The 22,123-nt window shown below is 44.5% G+C and overlaps 1 protein-coding gene across 2 annotated transcripts in view; it reads right to left on the reverse strand.

Annotated features, from left to right (window-relative positions):
• Positions 1-22,123, reverse strand: part of LOC124802537 (zinc transporter 6-A-like) — a 108,753-nt gene that overhangs the window by 68,525 nt on the left and 18,105 nt on the right. For both annotated transcript variants that reach the window (XM_047263395.1, XM_047263394.1), the window contains one exon: positions 3,854-3,896. In XM_047263395.1, the coding sequence (XP_047119351.1) occupies positions 3,854-3,896 (43 nt within the window). The remainder of the gene's footprint in view (positions 1-3,853; positions 3,897-22,123) is intronic.

Below are 22,123 nucleotides of genomic sequence, written 5' to 3' on the forward strand. Positions count from 1 at the left end.
CGGTGTCCGAGATGTATGAGACAGGTGAAATACCCTCAGACCTCAAGAAAAATATAATAATTCCAATACCAAAGAAAGCAGGCGTTGACAGATGTGAAAATTACCAAACTATCATAGCTGCAAAATACTAATGCGAATTCTTTACACATGAATGGAAAAACTGGTAGAAGCCGACCTCGGGGAACATCAGTTTGGATTCTGCAGAAATGTCTGAACACGTGAGGTAATACTGACCCTATGACTTATCTTAAAAGACAAATTAAGGAAAGGGAAACCTACCTTTCTAGTATTTGTAGACTTAGAGAAAGCATTTGACAATGTTGACTGGAATACTCTCTTTTAAATTCTGGAGGTGGCAGGGGTCTATTACAGGGAGCGAAAGGCTATTTACAATCTGTACAGAAATCAAATGGCAGTTATAAGAGTCGAGGGGCATGAAAGGGAAGCAGTGGTAGGGAAGGGAGTAAGATAGGGTTGTAGCCTATCCCCGATGTTATTCAATCTGTATATTGAACAAGCCGTAAAGGAAACAAAAGAAAAACTTGGAGTAGGAATTAAAATCCATGGATAAGAACTCTGAGGTTTGCCGATGACATTATAATTCTGTCAGAGACAGCAAAGGACCTGGAAGAGCAGTTGAATGGAATGGACAGTGTCTTGAAAGAAGTTGAACATCAACAAAAGCAAAATGAGGATAGTGATGCTGAGGGAATTACATTAGGAAATGAGACACTCAAAGTAGTAGATGAGTTTTCATATTTGGGGAGAAAAATAACTGATGATGGTCAAAGTAGAGAGGATATAAAATGTAGATTGGCAATGGCAAAGAAAGCGTTCCTGAAGAAGAGAAACTTGTTAACATTGAGTATAGATTTAGGTGTCAGGAAGTCGTTTCTGAAAGTATTTGTATGGAGTGTAGCCATGTATGGAAGTGAAACATGGACGATTATTATTTTGGACAAGAAGAGAATAGAAGCTTTTGAAATGTGGTGCTACAGAAGAATGCTGAAGATTAGTTGGGTAAATCATATAACTATTGAGGAGGTTTTGAATAGGATTGGGGAGAAGAGAAGTTTGTGGCACAACTTGACCAGAAGAAGGGATCGGTTGATAGGACATGTTCTGAGGCATCAAGGGATCACTAATTTAGTATTGGAGGGCAGAGTTGAGGGTAAAAATCGTAGAGGGAGACCAAGAGATGAACACACAGTGCAGAATCAGAAGGATGTAGGTTGCAGTAGGTACTGGGAGATGAAGAAGCTTGCAGAGAATAGAGTAGCATGAAGAGCTGCATCAAACCAGTCTCTGGACTGAAGACCATAACAACAACAACAATAATAATTAATAAATTATGAGATTCGCTGATCAGTCCTATCTTTCAGGAGGCAAATTGTCTAATACTGTTGACAGACGTATACAAAAGTATAGCTGACACACTACCTAGTTTTTGGTACTAGAAATACCTCCATTGGGGAAGCAAGAGCAGTAGGTCAGGAAATGTTAAAAAGGAAGTCAGATCATTTAGGCTCCAAGATGAGAGAGAAACACCTGTATTTCTCCCTATAGATGGGTCTTTCACATGCTGAGTGACCTCTATTTAATTTCTTAACCCTGCACAACCTATTCATCTTGCAGCCACAAGGAAGGAATTATTCATTCTGAAAGCTAGGTATTGTGTCTCTTTTACACATGTCTATCGGTAGTATTACACATTTTGTCTCCTGAAGGCAAGTTATGGTCAGTGAATCTGTTGTATTATATTTCTTAACTGAACTTTCCTTTGAACATAAAAAGTTCTAACTTCAAAAAATAACTATTTAGTTGTGAAGCCACAAAGTACTGAATAAGCATACATTTATATGTGAAATAGTTGCCACTCACGATGCAGTTTATTAAAATATTGCAAAGAATCCTACTTATTGTTCACTGTTTGCTAGGCCAATAAGTTTCACCTATTAAATCTCTATTACTAAATATGGACCACTTAATAAATAGAACTGTTCTACATGCAGGTAAGTGATTACTTGTGCTGTCTGCAGCTAACTGTTGCTCAATAATTCCCTCTATCTTTTTCAACACCATTTTTTGTTAGTTAATTTATGAGGTTTCAACATATCAGCTGCTGCCTGCCGGGAGTGGAGCAGTAAAAAAGGAGTAACCCCTTACACAGTGCAGCATTTATACATGTTCTGTGTCCATTGATGATGATGATGATGATGATGATGATGATGAGGTTGATGATACATGTGGTACAAGGGGTCTTTATTGCCCTTATGAAAATCATTATGAGATAAACATGGTTAAAAGAAACCCATAAGCATTTCAACATGAATTCATCCCAAAATGTTTGTGTCACAGGTAATACAAATGGTTGGGTTCTCACACTGGAGCAAAAATTTGTGTGTAAAGGGAGCTATGTCTCATGTCGAGACAGGTGAGTAGGACTTCATTCTGCATGCGTGATCAAGAAGAGGAAAGTTATGAATGGACAGTTGGTTTTACAGCCCATAATACATTGTTTCCCATTCCAGCCCCCTGTCCTCCCATGATGCAATGATGCATGACACCCATGATACATGACCCTCATGATGCATAACTCCCATGATGCATCACCCGGTTCAATAGTGTGTTCAAAACCAGTAAGGGAATGATTCATTCTTCAATTTTGGCATATTCATAGCACACCTTGGCTGCTATGTCAGTTTGGTTGTTTCCCTTTATTCATGTGTATACATGTACCCAGCAGAATGCCACCACTTTTCCATGCTGCCACTGCAAAAGACAAGAATCATGAATGTTCTGTATATTTTCTTTCCAGTTGAGCACATTTGTTGAAGGGCCTACAGGGCACTAAGGGAAACTGAATAGATGAGAAACATTTTCCTCTGGTCCCCTTCTCATCGGCTTTGGTGTATTGAGAAGCACGTACAACTCAGCATAGTACACAGAACACATATCTCATAGGCAGATCCTGAAGATACAATGATAGATTACTATTGAGCGTCCAAGGAATTCCCTGTTTTGATGTGTCTGTAACCACAGTCTTAAAAATCTGGTGCTCACTCAACATATTATCAGACTAATCCCTAAACACAGTATTTGGAATTTTTTTTCTAAAATTAGTCAAATTTCAAACAATTCTGACCCTCTTAAGAAGACAAGGTGAGAATTTGCTTTAATCTTGGCAAATAACATTCACTAGGACAATTAGTGCAAAACTGCTACATAGGAGGATAAGTAACGTCGATATATGCTCATGCTTGGGGTATGGAGGATATTTTGTATACTTGTTGCACCAAGAGTAGTTGCCGTCAGATGGGAAGTGGTGGCTCACCAGCATCAAGGAATGGAGCTCATCCTAAAAGCCTCTGTGATCAACCCAATTCCCTTATGGTAGACAGTGTAATCACAACCAATCCTACACCTAAAAAGCAATATATTTTATCTTTAGAATCTCTTTGGGATTTCTTCATTTATAAGTGGATGCACGACTGTCAGTTGAAGGAACAGTAAAGAACATTCCAGAAATTATTGAATGTATGTATATACCTCCATCAGAAAAGAACTAGTTGCAAACAAGGCATGACTCTTATTTACCACAGAAATACATAGAGAGCCATTAAGTCCTAAGTGTGTGTGTGTGTGTGTGTGTGTGTGTGTGTGTGTGTGTGAGAGAGAGAGAGAGAGAGAGAGAGAGAGAGAGAGAGAGAGAGAGACTTTATTCAAAGGGTTTCTTTAATTTAATAGTAAGCCAATGGTAAAAGAAAATTGTGTTAACAAAGAAAGATGTATACTGACCATTAATTAAGCACTAACTATAACATTTAATGGAAACAGAAGGAAAGAAACTTACCTTAGTATATTAAATCCCATTGTGTAAGTGTAGGCCAACAAAGCTAGAAAAATAAAACAAGCAGAAATAAGAATTTACAATTGTCTAATTTTAATTCACAACAAAATTCAGCAAATGTGGCAAATATAATACTTTGTCAAAAGAAAAATTCACTTGAGAAAAGTATTTTTAAGACAAAATTCTGGCCAGTACTTATCTCTAGGAGAAAAATATTAAATACTACCAATATACACATATGAAAGTATACATATCATTCCAGCTTCTGGAACGAATAGTTTCTTCTTTGAGGAGGAGAGAGGCATACAGGGAATGGACAAAAATATGGACGCATCACAAAAATAGCACATTACCATGCCTAACGCACTGTAGGAAAACTGCTGTCATCCAAAAAAGCTTCTAATCATTTCCAAGTGGATAAATACAGGTTCTGTATGGTTTTCAAGGGAACCTTATAGCATTCTTCCTGAAAAATAGTGGCACGTTCAGGCAATGATGGCAGAGGTGGATGCGACCATACACCCTTCTCTCCAAAATAGACCACAAAAGCTCAATAATATAGAGATCTGGTGACTGTGGTGGACAGGGGAGATGTGACAATACATCCTTCTGCTACAAAACTGTCCTGGATGATGTGAGGTGTGTGAACAGGGGGCCTGTCATCTTGGAACACAGAGTCATCATTGGGGAAAACACTGTACCATTGGATGGACCTGATGAGCCAAAATGGGGACATAATCCTTGGTAGTAATGCACCATTACAGAGTAACCATGGGGACCATGGAACATCACAATACGGCTGACCAAATCATCAACAAACCACCACCATGTTTCACTTTTGGAATGTAAATTCAGGCAGAAGTTGGATACAATGTAAGCAAAATCATCCGATCAAATGACACTCTTCCATTGCTCCATAACCCAGGTTTAATGATTCAGTACAACATATCCCTATTACAGGCATTTACATCATTGATGTGTGGTTTTGGAATTCCAGCTTGCCCTGCGATTCCCAACTTATGGAACTCCCTTCGTGTCATTCTGTTGCTGACTGAGTTTACGTGTGCAGCATTGAGTTCTGCAGCGAATTATGCAGCATTGAGTTCTGTTGTGAATTACGCCACTGTCAAAATCTTATTTTTCGTCACAATCACTCAACACATGTTTTAACCCACATAGTGACTTAGCAAGTGATGCTTTACTACTTTCCCTGAGTGATCTGCCCTTCCTTTTTGACCTTCTAACATCCATATCTCTCTCTTCCTCAAAGAATGAATTATTAGTTCCAAAAGCAAGAATAGTGTTTGCACTTTTACATGTGTCTATCAGCATAACTTAACATTTTGCATCTTGCCTCAAAAAAGTTTTTAAACATAGAATTTTCATTTTTAAACAGTCAATGAAGACATCTATTGTATAACAGTAGCATCAATAAAAAATAACTCAGTGGAAAATTAAATCCAATGCTGGCTTCATTCTTATTAACAGGAATACAAAATATCAGGGCAACAGAGGCAGCAAGACAGATTACTCCTCACACTGCACATGAAATCATGAGAAAAGTAAGAGAAAGAGTTGGATGAAGGTACACAAACATAAATAATTGAACTGAAGGGAGGGGGCCAGAGTCGAGTAACAAGTAAGTGCTGACTGCAAGGGACAGGGGGGTGGGGGCAGAAAATTTGGGTAGTAACAGTGGCATGGGTAGACGTAGGATTCTTCCAATGGATTGCAGGACCAAAAGGTGTGTTTGGAAAGCAGTACTCTCACTAACCATATAATTCACAGGAGTTTGTGGTGGAAGGGAAGATTAAGACGATGTGGGTTGTGAAACAGTCACTAATGTTTTCCATGTTGTGCTCTGTAGCATGCTCCAGCATGGGAAGTTCAATCCTGTTCTTTGTTACAGTTTGGCTACGGTGTTTTACACAAGTAGACATTTAGTTAATGGCTTTGCCAATATAAAAACCATGCAGTAGCTGCAGAACTGTTGGTATATGACATGCTTGCTTTCACAGATTGTACTGCCTTTGTGGAAAAGGATGCGCTGGATGCATGCAATAGACAGTTCCATATAGGTTCACCACATGGTCATGGCCTGTGTGCAAGGAGTTGGAAGCAGGAGTGTCATGAAAATGACCCAGAATATTTTCATACGTTGGTAGTGGGCAATGACCATGACAACAATGGAAATGATTTTGGAGGAAGACATTCCTCATTTCGAGGTGTAATAAAATGTAGTTTAAGTTCAAGTGAAGGATGCTATTCAGCTGTTCCAGTTTATGGACAGTATGGGATGGGGGTGGTTTTTGGAACTGATTTAGTTACTGTGGTTGAGTATTATGAATATCAGGGATGGGAGATCTGCTTATTGACCAGATTTAAAAGAGGATGGTGTCTGTGAAAGTCTTAGAAAGGTTTATATTAAATGTGACTGTGTATCACAGCACAGACATTGTCTGCAGAAGGCAAGTCTGTACAGGAGGGGAATTTCAGCATGGAGCAGTGACAGCCCATAAAAGTAAAGTTACTGGTTACAGTTGATGAATTTGAACCAGATGAAGGTTTTTTATGGTTCCATCAGAGAGGTGAAGGTTTTGTTCATGAATGTTTCCCAGTGAACTGAATCGGGTGAAGAAATGACGGCAAGGTTATGGAGGAATGAGGACAGCATGCCCTTGTCCCCACATGATGGTCACAAAGATAACCAGATGAGGGATTTCTGATTCTGTGTAGGTGTAAAGGAGTCCTGTAGGTGGCCCATAAACAGGTTGGTATACTCATACACTGAGAGAGTGCCGTTGGCTGTGTGACAGACTTTTTTTAAAAATATGTTCCCTTCAAAAGGACACAGTTTGTCATCTCTACATGGAATAAGGTAGTAAGTTTGGAGTTTGTACGATGCTGGGAGAGACAACAAGGTTGCAGAAGAGGGGAACGTAAGGTTGGACTGTGGGCAAATGGCTGGACTACAGTCTAATTAAAATTATTTGTCAGTTGGCACTTCATCCTGGAACTTAGCTCCTCAAACCATAGGTAGCTCTCAACATCGTATGCAAACTGTCAGTTGCTGTTAGTGCATCATTACAAAGCATCAGTGCTCTTGCAGAGTTCAGGTACTGTGGTGTACACATGTAACCCATTACTGGGTAGTTTCAGTGGCCCATTTAACTGTCATCAGTCAAAGAGAACTAAAATGTGTTTTGCAGTGATGGAAGTCTGCTCCCTGTAATCCAAGCCTTAACTGAAGCACACACGGTGCCTGATGTAGCACTGCTGTAATACCATGTGACAAATGTAAAAAATGAATGGTTTTTATCAGAATGTAAGATGTATGTTCTTGCAGTGGAAGCACATTAATAAGGCACAATAAAGTTCTTGGGACAGTTTATTTAGCCCACATTAGGAAGGTTGGTGTGCAGGATCTAGAAAAGCTTCAGTGACATATCTTGGTGCTACTATCAAGTTTGGCAAATATGGAAATAAAGATAATGTGGAATCAGCTGATGTGTTTGTTGTACAATATTCTATATTATTTCAAACATTTTGTGCTGAAACCTATAATAAATAACTTATCTACACTTTGGAGATTGATGATTAGAGATTACATATGATGCACTTTTGTCTTACCTGTTAAGAAAGAGGCAGAGCAGCTTAATATCAAATTAAGAGGTATAATGGGCAACTACACTCATGCTCATAAATTAAGGATAATTGCAAAACGTGGTGCCACACAACGTGGCACCACACAAAACTGGCACTAATAGCATAGGCTTACAGGGAACACATATGACACAGATCTGTAAGTTGTAATGGTTCTTTATTTACATGACCATTACGGCATTCCAACCACAGTTCTCGATACCAGTAATATCATACTACATTTCTGTGAAGTAACAGACATATTTTTGTGACAATATTCACATTTGGTTTTATTAATGTATAGGTACTCCTATGTATCAACATATTACAGTGATATGGTTCTAGTGTGTATTCATTTCTGTAAGACTGTCATAATCTTTGACTTACTTGTAACCGTTTTGGCGCGAATGCGCACAGAGCAGTCTTTGTTTCAATTTGCAGAAGTTAAGTTGTTATTTCGCTTTGTAAGAGAACAGTCAAGTCTTGTGTTTGGTTAAAGTGGAAATTAAATATATGAAGATTGATACAAAACTGTTTTCTTGATGATGTGACAATTAAGAAGTATATGTGAATTTACAAGAAGTTTAATAAAAATGTGGATCGTGAACACCAAGTCAAAAATTATTTCTATCATACCATCGTTCTGATCTGGGATTGTTTGATCATTAAGAATTTCCTGAAAAACGCATTTGTTAGGTCTTCAAATATTGCTAAAATACAGATCTGGACCTTCTAGCAGTCAAAGTGGAATCACCCTAGAATCAACAAGATGAGCCATAACAACTTCGACAAAATCTACGTGGGAATCTATTCAAGATAAGTGCCAAAATTAATGACTTTTTTACAGTGACTTCATTATTTCCATTCTGACGATACCATCCACAGTCACTAACTTTGTTGTTGCCCGATAAAGCGAACATATGCTGCGTGAGCAACATTATTAATCTGATTTCTAACCTACTTTGCAAGTGGTGGTATTATTAGAAAGTCCACGGTATTGGTGATAAGTTGAGAAAACTGTCCCGAAACACATGTGCTACGAAATGCTACTGTTTCCTGAATGTTGCTCCGACATCAATATGGGATATGATCACCATGCACACGTACACAGGCTGCACAATGGGTTGGCATACTCTGGATCAGGTGGTCGAGTGGCTGCTGGGGTATACCCTCTCATTTTTGCACAAGTGCCTGTCGGAGCTCCCGTATTGTTGTAGGGGTTTGAAGACGTGCAGCAATACGTCGACGAAGAGTATCCCAAATGTGCTTGATGGGGTTTAGGTCTGGAGAACAGGCAGGCCACTCCATTCACCTGATATCTTCTGTTTCAAGGTACTCCTCCACGATGGCAGCTCAGTGGGGCCGTACATTATCATCCATTAGGAGGAAGGTGGGACCCACTGCACCCCTGAAAAGGTGGACATACTGATGCAAAGTGATGTCCCGATGCACCTGACCTGTTACAGTTCCTCTGTCAAAGACATGCAGGGGTGTACCCCACACCATCAAACCATGACCTCAATACAGGTCCCTTTCAAGGACATTAAGGGGTTGGTATCTGGTTCCTGGTTCACGCCAGATAAAAACCTGGCGAGAATCACTGTTCAGACTATACCTGGACTCATTCGTGAACATAACCTGGGACCATTGTTCCAATGACCATGTACTGTGTTGTTGACACCAGGCTTTACGGGCTCTCCTGTGACCAGGGGTCAGTGGAATGCACTTTGTAGGTCTCCGGGCGAATAAACCACGTCTGTTCAGTTGTCTGTTGACTGTGTGTCTGGAGACAACTGTTCCAGTGGCTGCGGTAAGGTCCCGAGCAAGGCCACCTGCATTACTCCATGGCCGCCTGCAGGCACTGATGGTGGGATATCGGTCTTCTTGTGGCGTTGTACACTGTGGACGTCTCGTGCTGTAGTGCCTGGACACATTTCCTGTCTGCTGGAATCATTGCCATAACCTTGAGATCACACTTTGTGGCACACGGTGGGCCTGTGTTACGACCTGCTTTGTTTGACCAGCCTCCAGTCACCCTCGTACTCTACCCCTCATAATGTCATCAATATGTGTTCATGTGTTCTTTGAGCCATTTTTAACACACAGTCACCATTAGCACATCTAAAAATGTCTGCACACTTACTCGCTGCACCATACTCTGACATGCACCAATACACCTCTGTGTATGTGGACTGCTACCAGCAGCACCCCATGGTCATAGCCCGAGGTGATTTAAACCCACAAACTGCCCACCAGAGCGTTGTTTCACCATGTATCAGCATTATCCTTAATTTGTGAGCATGAGTGTACATTCTGTAGGTCATACTCATCACATTTTCTATGGTTATTTGGGAAGTAACCTAAATTGACTTTACAATGGTTTTATTTGAACTAATAATTAGTAACATGGCTACTGTTTATTTGTCACCAATTTCAGCTGCTATGCATTCAGAACACATTGAAATTACTATTACCTTCCATTGTATGTTACCAGTACCTCTTTCCAGGTATCCTGAAGGAGAACCTAAGTTGCTGACGGATAACACTGGTGTGACTGCTTAACTTATGAGGATACAAAGAGAATACATGCATGATATAAAGATCACAACTGGATTATTCAAGCTGCTCTAAATGATTTGGAAGTGCTAACCCTGAAACAGATAGTATCTAATGAAGGTCAAAACAACACTCATAGTAGCCGACTGACAGATTCAAGAAATCCTTGGGACAAGATTATCTCTGTCTTTGGCATTGTTCTTGAACAAAACCACTATGTGCTTTCTATAATATCTGTAGGCATTAAGTTATTCACATTCTGCAGCTCTTCTTGGAAGATGTAGTACACAAGATTCATTTAGAATCACTCGACCACCTGATCCAGAGTATCCCAACCCGTTGTGCGGCCTGTGTATGTGTGCATGGTGATCATATGCCATATTGGTGTCGGGGGAACATGTGCAGGAAACAGTGGCGTTTCGTAGCACATGTGTTTCGGGACAGTTTTCTCAACTTATCACCAATATCACGGACTTACAGATCTGTGTCGTATGTGTTCTCTGTAAGCCTATGCTATTAGTGCCACCACGTTGTGTGGCACCACATTCTGCAATTATCCTTAATTTATGAGCATGAGTGTAGTTGCCCATTATACCTCTTTCAATTAAAATAAATTTTGGCATTTCAGTAAGTTCAGTGGCAGGGATCAACTGCCAACCAATTGTAGTTCTTCTCGAGTGCTACATGCTCAATGTGATTCATGTTTTGTAGGTGTATACAGAACGTTCTCAAGGATCACTGGCTGCATACCAACACCACTTGCCCCACCACTGTACTACATTGGCATAGTGTGTGTTTTGCCAACAATGTAGTCATCAGGTACAGGACTGTAAGAAAATAGCACACACACTTGATCAGCTTGATATCCTGAGACCATGCAATCAGGATATCCTTAGACCCAGTCAGTACCACACTGTCAGACACTGCATGGGGGAAGAAAGACCCATCTGCTCCCTCTGTAGAAGGAATCATCATTTATTATTTTACGGCGGCCTGAAATTATTTGCTTCTTTTAGTGTTTCCATGGATCTCATAATGGTCAACATGGGCAGTCCAAGTCCCACTTAAATCCAAATGGCATGTATATATGCAACAGGATTCAGAAGCAAATGCAAAGGTACACACTGTATACTAGATGCTGACAGCCAGTTTACTTTCATAGCAGAGCTTTAATTGATGGCCTAAAATTACAGCTGTTTTGACACTCCTCAGTCAGTGAGTCAATACATTTGAATCTTCATCAAAGTTATGCAGACTAACACATGTGAAGCAATGAAGTGGATGGAATAATGCTGATATCACTGTCATTGTGTTTGGAGATCACATTAAATTCACAAATTCAAACTGTTTGCAAATACATCAAAAGAACTGAGCATGGCACAAAACTTTAGTTAACAGATACCACCGAAGAACATAAAGGTCTTCCCAAAAAGCTGCTTATGGCAACCAGAGTGATACTGAAAAATAGTTCTCTCTGTTTTGCCAATATGGCTCTCAGCTTAATGCATGAGGATGGTGGGATTCAGGAAATGATACATCTGAAAACACTCAGATGCTGAAGTAGGGATGCTAAAAGCATGCAAACAACACCCATCAATAATAAAGCAACCCTCAATACCAGTGACAACCAATTGCTCTCCCCAACAAACTTTCTTGTCAAATGGAGACTTACAACACTACTAGCAAAACCCAGACCCTCCAGAGCAACAGACACGATGAAGGAATTTAGGCTTCAGCAGAAGAAAAGAAAACAACCTGTAATGATTATGTTTCATTCAGCAAATGATAATTTTTTAAACTTATTTTCATTGTCAAAATGGTCCACAATATTATGGAGCATGAGCCAAGTAGTGCTGTGCCATCTGTAGGATAACCAAGTAAGGAGATGTTTCAGAGAGCCTGCTGTTTGATAGCAACAGCAAGGAGGCCAATTAGAATATTTAAAGACAAATGTATTAGATATTAAAATGGAACAAGAATAAGTTAATTAAAAGGTAAAACAATAATGGAAATTCCTGTACGGAGCAACATCCAAAATATGGGAAAGGCAACCAACCGCCAATAGCAGATCGATTGACAGAGTACAGAGACATGTAACAGGAAACAGGATTCACACTCGTTTTTGAGCGGTTGCTCTTTTTCTAGCAAAGGTACATACACATTCACCAACACAATCAAACAGAGAACCAAATGCGTACTCGCGTGGACACAGCACTTGTGTATCTGTGTGTGCACTTTTGCCAAAAAAAAGAGCTCAAAAGCTAGTGTGAATGCCATTTCATTTTACATGTCTCTTGCTCCACACAGTGGTCCACTATGGATGAATGGTTGCCTTTAAACTAAAACAAAAATTACACATAGTTAGTAAATACATTGTAATACAGAAAAATGAAGCACCACAAAGGAGTTATGCAAACTCGCCACAAATTGATATACATACAGGTACTGACAGAAAATAAAAAACTGCAAACTTTGGCAGCCGATAGATGAATGTGTGACACTGTAATGTAATTTCACTGCACAGCTGGCAAGGATAGTAATCAGGGGACATGTTGATGCCAGGACATAAAGTGTTTGTGAACTTCATTCATATACTCAGATGGACAATAACTATGCCTTGCAGACAGGCACATGAACATTAAACGCAGATGTCAGCATAAGAGAGAGGACATGTTGTAAAGCTCAAAGATGCCGGTTGGAGTAATCGGTAAATTGCTCAACTTTTGAATATGAGCAATGCCACTATCCTACATCTAGAGAGAGACGACAGGCCCAGAGGATTGAGCAATCATTAGAGAGGCACTCAAGAGTCCCAGATTCATCATCATCATCATCATCATCATCATCATCATCATCGATCCAATGTGAAACTGGTGCTTCACTGACCACGAGGACCATTAACAGGTGGTTTACAGAAAGGGTGCTGAGCTTATGGTGCCCCTTGAGTCAACTACCATTGACCTCTGTGGACCAACAAATCTGTTTGCAGTGGTGTCGAGCACATTCAGCCTGTAATCTTGTTGACTGGAGTAGAACTGTCTTCACTGATGAGTCCCACTTCAAACTGAGCCCAATAACCATAGAAGACATGTGTGGAGACACTCCACACAATGGTGGGATACCAACCTGACTGCCCCCTACCATGCGGCCTGACATATCAGGACACTCTGGTAGTCATCTAAGGCACCCTTACCAGCCCAGCAGCACATCGACAATATTCTACACCACATTTTGTTGCCCTTCATGGGAAGCCATCCTGGGCTTACATTTCAGCACAATAATGTCTTTCCACCCACACAAGGTGGCTGTCTGCATGCTAGCCAAATCCTACCTAGGCCAGCAAGGTTGTCAGATATCTCCTCAGCTGAGAATGTCTGGAGCATTATGGGCAGGGCCCTCCAATCAGCTCAGGTTTTTGATAATCTAACATGCCAATTGGTCAGAATTTGGCATGATATCCCTAAGGAGGACACCCTGAAACACCAAGCTGAGTAACTGGTTGGTTGGTTTGTGGGGGTTGAAGGGACCAGACTGCAAAGGTCATTGGTCCCTTTTTCCACGACCATGAAGCACCCACAAGGGATTAAAAAAAAAAGCAAACCCAATCTAAAACCGTAGGCCAAAGGCCAGACTCAACACAAAAAAAGACAAACCCTTAGATCGAGCGATAAAAGCCCCCTGAACGAATAAAACTCAAAACTAAGTCTGCCATTGCAGCGTCATTTGTTAAAAGTGCAGGGAGCGTATCAGGCTGCGGAAACGTCTGCCTGAGCACAGTTTAAAGCAGACAGGCCAACAAGATGTGGACCACTGTCAACAATGATCCACAGCGACAGAGGGGTGGGTCCTCACGGTGCAAGAGATGACCATGAATCAGTCAGGTGTGGCCAATGTGTAGCCGGCAGAGAACAACTGAGTCCTTGTGGAAGGTTCGCAAGGAGGAGCGCCACACACCTGTAGTCTCCTTGACGACCCGAAGTTTGTTGGGTGAAGGCAGAGTGCGCCATTTATCACCCTACGTGTCGAGGACCTTCTGCCGCAAAACTGATTGGAGATCACATTTTGAAAGGCCAATCTCCAAGGCCAGTGCACTGACAGCCTGTTTGGCCAGCATGTTAACAAGTTCATTACCTGGGATGCCAACATGACCCAGGCTCCACACAAAGACCACGGAGCAGCCACAATGGGAAAGAGTATAGAGGGACTTCTGGGTAGCCATCACCAGATGAGAGTGAGGGAAACACTGGTCAATAGCTCGTAAACCACTCAGGGAGTCACTACAGATAATGAAGGACTCACCTGAGCAGGAGCGGATATACTCTAGGGTGTGAGAGATGGTAACAAGCTCTGCAGTGAAAACGCTGCAGCCAGTCTGCAATGTGCATTGTTCAGAATGATCCCCAAGAGTAAAAGCATAACCAACTCGACCAGTAACCATCAAACTGTCGGTATAGGCCGTATCAGAGCTGTGAAATGCGCCTAGGATGGAATGAAAGCGGTGGCAGAGGGCCTCAGGAGAGACTGAGTCCTTCGGGCCTGTGCCAAATCCAGCCGAAGGCATGGGCAGGGCACACATCACGGGGGTATACGAATATGGGCCCGGAAAAGAGGTGGGTGAGGGAAAAACTCAAGCCCAGAGAGAAGAGCCCGGACGTGAACCACGATGGTACACCCTGACCTGGGCCGCCGATCTGGATGATGGACGACCGAGTTGGCGAACAGGAGACGGTAATTTGGATACCCGGGCAAGCTACAAACACATGCAGCATAAGCAGACAGTAGACATAGGTGCCGGTTCCACAATGGAGGGACACCAGTCTCCATAAGTATGCTGTTTACAGGGCTTATGCGGAAAGCTCCAGTTGCAAGTCAGATCCTGCAGTGAAGTATGAGGTCAAGCAACCCCAATGCGGAAGGTGATCCCGATCATAAGCCAGGCCCCCATAATCGAGACGGGGCTGAATCAATGCCTCATACAGTCATAGAAGGGTAGACTGGTCGGTACCCCAGCTGGTGTGACTCAAGCAATGAAGAGCGTTAAGATGCCGCCAGCACATTTGTTTAAGGTCTCAAATATGAGGGAGCCAAGTCAACTGGGTATCAAAAAGCAAGCCAAAAAAAAAAAAAAACGGTGTGTCTCCACCACAGCAAGAGGTTTGCTGCAAAGATAAAGCCGTGGCTTCGATGGATAGTGTGACACCAGCAGAAATTTATGATGCAGGTCTTGGCAGCCGAGAACTGGAAGCCATGCATGATGACCCACGACTGCACCCTGCGGATAGCGGCCTGTAGCTGCCGTTCAGCAACCTCAATTCCAGTGGAGCTATAGTACCAGCGAAAGCCATCAGCATAGAAAGAAGCTGATATGGATGTTCTCACAGCTGCAGCTAGCCCATTGATAGCAAGTAAAAAGAGGCACACACTCAAGACAGAGCTTTGCGGGACCCCATTCTCCTGGACTCGGGGGAAACTATGGGACGAACCAACTAGCACGCGGAAGGAATGAAGCGACAGAAAATTATGAATAAAAATCGGGAGCAAGTCCCTAAGACCCCATCCACGAAGCGTGGTGTGGATGTGATGTCACCATATGGTATTGTATGCCTTTCACATGTCAAAAAAGACGGCAACCAGATGTTGACAACAGGTAAATGCCGTACGGATGGCAGACTATAGGCAGACCAGAATATTGGTGGCAGAGCAGCCCTTACAGAGTCCACCCTGAGACAGAGCCAGAAGGCCCCAAGACTCAAGTAGCCTACTCAACCTCCGGCTCCCACGCATTCAAGCAACTTGCACAGAACATTGGTGAGGCTAATGGGGCAGTAGCTGTCCACCTCCAATGGGTTCCTGTAAGGCTTCAACACTGGTATGACAATGCTTTCCAGCCACTGAGACAGGAACTCACTCTCAACCCAGATACGGTTGAAAATGTCTAGGAGGCGCCGCTGGCAGTTCACTGAGATGTGTTTGAGCATCTGATAGTGGATGCGATCCGGCCCGGGAGGCATATTAGGACAAGCGGCTAGGGCACTTTGCATTTCGCACTCAATGAATGGAGCATTGTACAATTCAGGGTAGCACGTGTGGAGTGAAAGGCTCCAATGTTCCAACCACACTTTCAGGGAGCGGAAGGCCAGCAGGTATTTCAGAGAAGCGGAACTCTTAGCATAATGCTCCACTAAGAGTTTTGCAATTGTGTCAGAGGCAGTACACACTGCTACAGTCAGGGAAAGCCCAGGTACGCTGACGGGGGTCCGATAGCCATAGAGCCACCTGATCTTGGCCCAAACCTGCGATGGAGAGGTACGGATGCCACTGGTCGAGACATACCTTTCCTAGCACTCCTGCTTGCATCGGTGAATAAGGCATCGGGCTCGGGCACAGGGCCGTTTAAAGGCAATGAGGTGTTCAATGGATGGGTGCCACTTATGATGTTGGAGGGCCCGCCTGCGATCTCTAATCACTCCAGTAATCTCGAGTGTCCACCAAGGGACAGTCCTCCGCTGGGGGGACCTGGAAGAACAGGGAATTGCAGATTCTGCAGCAGAAACGATGCCGCTGGTGATTGTGTGAACCACCACATCAATGGCGTTATTAGAAAGAGGCTCAATAGTGGCAATGGAGGCAAACAAGTCCCAGGCAGCCTTATTCATAGCCCATCTGGAGGGGCGCCCAGAAGAGTGACGCTGCGACAGTGACAGAGAGATCGGAATGTGGTCACTACCGCACAAGTCGCCATGCACACTCCATTAGACAGATGGTAGAAAGCTAGGGCTGCAGACTGAAAGGCTGATGGCTGAATACATGTCATGCACCACACTGAAATGTGTGGAGGCACCATTATTTAAGAGGGAAAGGTCGAGCTGTGCCAACACTTGCTCAATGACAGTGACTTGGCCTGTTGCCACCAAGCCACCCCACAAAGGGTTATAGGCATTAAAATTGCCCGGTAACAGAAAAGGTAGCGGCAGTTGGTCTATCAGCACAGCCAATACATGCTGTGGGACATCACCATCCAGTGGAAGATAGATACTGCAGACAGTAACAGCCTGAGGCATCCACACCCGAACAATGACAGCCTCTAAAGGTTTTTGAAGAGGTACACACTCGCTGTAAAGAGAGTTAAGGACATAGATGCAGATGCCACCAGACACCCTCTCATAAGCTGCCCAATTCTTATAATAACCCTGATAGCCATGGAGGGCGGTGGTTCGCATCACCGGAAACAAGTTTCCTGGAGAGCAATGCAGAAGAAAGGACGAAGGCTGAGAAGTTGTCGGAGCTCAGCAAGGTGGTGGAAAAAACCGCTGCAAATCCACTGGAGAATGACATGTTCTGTGGCCGAAAAAGGTGTGAAGGGACCAAGGAGGCAGATTACACCACTGGGTTACCTGCTGCCACCAACTGAGGATGTGTGCAATTGACATCCGTGTCTGAGGGTCCGGGGAGATCTGGGTCCTCAGCAGATGCCAGAATCTCCACTTCATCCTCAGACACAGAGCCTGTAGGGAGTGGTGGTGTGGGTACCACCACAAGTTCTTTGGTCTTAGATGTCTCCTTCATGGACTTTTCTCGCTGCTGCTTGGGTTTCACTGGCTGGGAGGGTGTCACTGATTCAGTCTCCGGGATGGAGGAGGATCATGAAGCCTGAGGACCAGCTTCTTGTGGGCACTTCAGCGACTGGTGGGTGTCATCTTTCCCACTGTTGGAAACCTGGGAAAGGAGGGACCCAAGGGTCCCCTTGCGAGCGAGAGGAGCCAAAGAAGTTAGACGCTTCTCCGGCTTAGAAGTGGGGACGGATGGCCCCTATGGGTCGGGGGGTGTTGCTCCCAAAGTAAGTGGCACAGGAGCAACAGGGAGGGTAGTGTCCCCCACAAGCAAGAGGGCAGGTGTAGTCTTCTGGCTCTGAGAGGTGACTGTTGTAGGTGGGGCTGATGGGGCTAGAACAGTGGTCGCAGTGGCGTAAGAGGAGGTCATATGAACAGGATGGAGGCATTCAAACTTCCGCTTAGCATTAGTGTAGGTCAGTCAGTCCAGGGTCTTATATTCCATTATTTTCCACTCTTTCTGTAAAATCCTGCAGTCTGGCGAGCGAGGTGAATGATGTTCTCCGCAGTTGACACAGATGGGAGGTGGGGCACATGGAGTATTGGGAAGTGATGGGCGTCCGCAATCTCGACATGTGGACTGGAAGTACAGCGGGAAGACATATGGCCAGATTTCCAGAACTTAAAGCACCGCATCAGGGGAGGGATATAGGGCTTGACGTCACAGTGGTAGACCTTCATCTTGCCCTTCTCAGGCAATGTATCACCCTCAAAGGCCAAGATGAAGGCACAGGTGGCAACCTGATTATCCCTCGAACCGCAATGAATGCGCCGGACGAAATGAACACATCGTCCCTCCAAATTCGCGCGCAGCTCATCATCAGACTGCAAAAGAAGGTCCCTGTGGAATATAATACCCTGGACCATACTTAAACTCTTATGGGCGAGATGGTAACAGAAATATCCCCAACTGGTCACAGATGAGTAATGCCCATGACTGGGCAGAGGATGCTGTTTTTATTAAGACTGACCCAGAGCGCATTTTGGACAAGCCCTCCACCTCCCCAAACTCGTCCTCTAAATGCTCGACAAAGAACTGAGGCTTCATAGTCATGAAAGACTCCCTGTCAGCTCTCGTACATACTAGGTACCGGAGCGAATAAGTTTCACTGCCAACCTTAGCCTTTCGTTCCTCCCATGGTGTGACCAGGGAGAGTAAAGATTTGGTGTCATACGTGTTTACATTAAATTGAGCCCTCGAACACTTACAGAGACTGCTGGTGGCTGGCCACCAGCAAGAGATTATGTACCACGCTTAATTGTGTGTCATCCGCCCTGATGCCACCCACTCCGACCAAGAGTCCTCCCAATGGGCGCCACCCAGCCGCAGCTAGGGCCACCTGCCAGGATGGCCATCGCTGGGAGTCCTGATGCACCAGGGAGGGCTTGTAGGCTGCTTAAGGAGTCAATACAAATGACGAAGGACTCACCAGAGCAGGAGCGGATATGTTCAAGAACACAATAGATGGCAACCAGCTCTGCAGTGAATATGCTGCAGCCAACCAGCAAGGAGCATTGTTCTGTATGGTCAACATGAGCATAAGCAAAGCCAACAAGACTGTTGACCAGTGGTCCATCTGTGTAGATGATTTCTGAGGCCCCAAACTTGCCAAGAACAAAGAGAGAAAATTCCGGCAAAGGACCTCAGATGGGACTGAGCCTTTGGGGCAAGCAAAAGGTTCAACCGAAGCTGTGGCCGAGGTATGGACCATGGAGGTGTATGGAAGCGAGTCTGCAGGAAAGGTGGTAGGGGTGAAGTGTCAAGGTCATGAAGAAGTGACCAGACATGGACAGCGAAGGGATTCCCAGTTCTGGGCTGCTGTTGCGGGAGATGGACCGCTGTGTTGGGAAAAACAAAACGGTAATTTGGGTGGCGAGGTGAACTACGGATGTGGGCAGTATAGTTTTTGAGTAATATTTGCCGCCAGAGCCACAATGGAGGAACGCCAGCTTCTACAAGGAGGCTGTTCAGGGGGCTAGATCGAAAGGCTCCCGTAGCAAGGCAAACTCCACAGCAGTGGAGAGGGTCTAGTAGACTCAGTACAGAAGGGGCGGCTGAACCATACACCACGCTTCCTTAATCACACAGGACTGTACAACAACTTGGTACAGCCGCAGTAGTGTACGATGATCAGCACACCAGTCGGTGGGGCTCAGGCATCGAAGTAGATTAAGATGCCGCCAGCACTTGTCTTTAAGCTGATGAATATGGGGAAGCCAACTTAAGCGGGCATCGAAGATCAGTCCCAGAAAGCGGTAAGCCTATCTAGTAGTTGGTCATCGAGGTGAAGTTCTGAATGGGGGTGGACGGTACAACGACAACAGGCATCACACAAGTTTTGGCGGGCGAAAACTAGAAGCCGTGACTGAGAGCCTACAACTGTGACTTCTGTATAGCTCCCTGCAGACGGCGTTCAGATGCAACAGTAGAAGAGGAGCAGAAAGAAATACAAAAGTCGTCAGCTTATAGGAAGGGAGAGACTGACGATCCTACTGCTAGTGCAAGACTACTGACGGCAATTAAAAAGCGTGGGACGCTCAGGACAGAGCCCTGCAGGACCCCATTCTCTTGTGTATGGGGTGTGCTATGGGAAGCACCAACGCGAACTCTGAAAGTGCGGTACGATAAAAAGTTCTGTTAAAAATTGGGAGTGGGCCCCGAAGACCCCACTCATGCAGAGTAGCGAGAATGTGGTGTCGCCAAGTAGTATCATAGGCCTTCGTGAGATCGAAAAAGACGGCAATGAGGTGTTGTCACCCGCAGACTCCAGGCACACCAAGTTGTTGTTGGTGGAGCACCCTTGGCAAAAAACCGCCCTGGGATGGAGCCAGGAGGTCCGGAGACTCAAGGAGCCAACACAACCACTGGCTCACCGTATGTTCCAGCAGCTTGCACAGGTCATTGGTGAGGCTTACGGGGCGATAGCTGTCAACATCTAGTGTGTTCTTCCCGGGCTTTAGCACTGGAATGATGACACTTTCCCGCCACTGTGATGGGAATTCGCCATCGCTCCAAATGCGATTGAAGACAGCCAGGAGGCAGTGTTGGGAATCCGATGACAGATGTTTCAGCATTTGCGAATGGATGTGATCTGGGCCAGCGGATGTGTCAGGACAGTCGGCAAGGCCACTAAGGAATTCCCATTCACTAAAAGGAGCATTGTAAGGCTCAGGGCGGCGCGGAGCAAAAGAGAGGCAGTGTCGCTCCACCCTCTGTTTGAGGAGACGAAAGGTGGGATGGTAAATAGCCAATGCAGAGATGCAAGCATAATGCTCAGCAAGATGTTCTGCTATTACGTTGGGACTGGCAGATACAGCTCCATTTTTGGAAATGCCAGGTACTCCTGCTGGGTTCTGGTAGCCATAAAGTAGACAGAGCTTGGTCCAAACCTGAGAGCAGAAGATTCCTGTTCAAATGGTGGAGACGTAATGTTCCCAACACTCCTACTTCTTTTGTTTGATGAGGAGGCGAGCCTGTACTTGGAGCCTTTTGAAGGAGATAAGGTTCTCCTGGGAAGGATGACACTTACGTCATTGGACGGCCCGCCTATGGTCTCTAATGGCTGCAGCGATTTCAGGTGACCACCAAGGCAATGATTTCAGACGGGGGCAACTGGAGGATCGAGGGCTTGCTGATTCAGCTGCAGTGACAATGGTATTACTGATGATATGGATCACTTCATCGATGGTGGCATGCGACGGATATACTATGTTGGTAGCGGATGTGAAGGTGTTCCAGTCAGCCTTGGGAAGAACCCACCTGGTCAGGCGTCGAGATGAGGGATGCTGCAGTAGGGGCAGGAAACATAGAAAGTGGTCACTACCACATAAGTCATCATGTACTTTCCAGTGGATAGATGGGAGGAGACCATGACTGGAAACTGATCAATGGCCGGATATGTGCCATGTGCCACACTGAAATGTGTGGGGGCACCTGCGTTTAGGAGGCAAAGGTTGAGACAACTTTGCCACGGCCATTAACCTTGGCTCCACCCAATAAAGGATTATGGGCGTTAAAATAACCCAGAAGGAGAAAAGGTGGGGGCAGTTGCGAAAAGAGTGCAGCTAAAATATGGGGTGGTGCTTCACCATCTGGAGGAAGGTAGATGTTACAGATGGTAATTTCCTTTGGTGTCCTTACCCTGACAGCCACAGCTTCTAAAGGTGTTTGAAGGAGCACAGGTTCACTACAGACAGAGGTAAGGGCAAAAATACATACGCCACCCGACAGTCTGTCACAGGCAGGACGGTTTTTGTAGTAGCCACGAAGGGTGGGGGTCCACATGACAAGAAACCAGGTCTGCCAAAGGACAATGCAAAAGGCAGGGGTATTGCTTAAGAGTTGAGGTAATCAGCCAGGTAGGAGAAAAAACTGCAGCAGTTCCACTGGAGAATGATGCTTTCTGTCGTCTGGAGCGGCATGGAGTGACCAAGGAGGCAAATTAGGCCTCAGCAGCACCCGTTG

This window comes from Schistocerca piceifrons, chromosome 6 (genome assembly GCF_021461385.2).
Source record: "Schistocerca piceifrons isolate TAMUIC-IGC-003096 chromosome 6, iqSchPice1.1, whole genome shotgun sequence".
Classification (NCBI taxonomy): Eukaryota; Metazoa; Arthropoda; class Insecta; order Orthoptera; family Acrididae; genus Schistocerca; species Schistocerca piceifrons.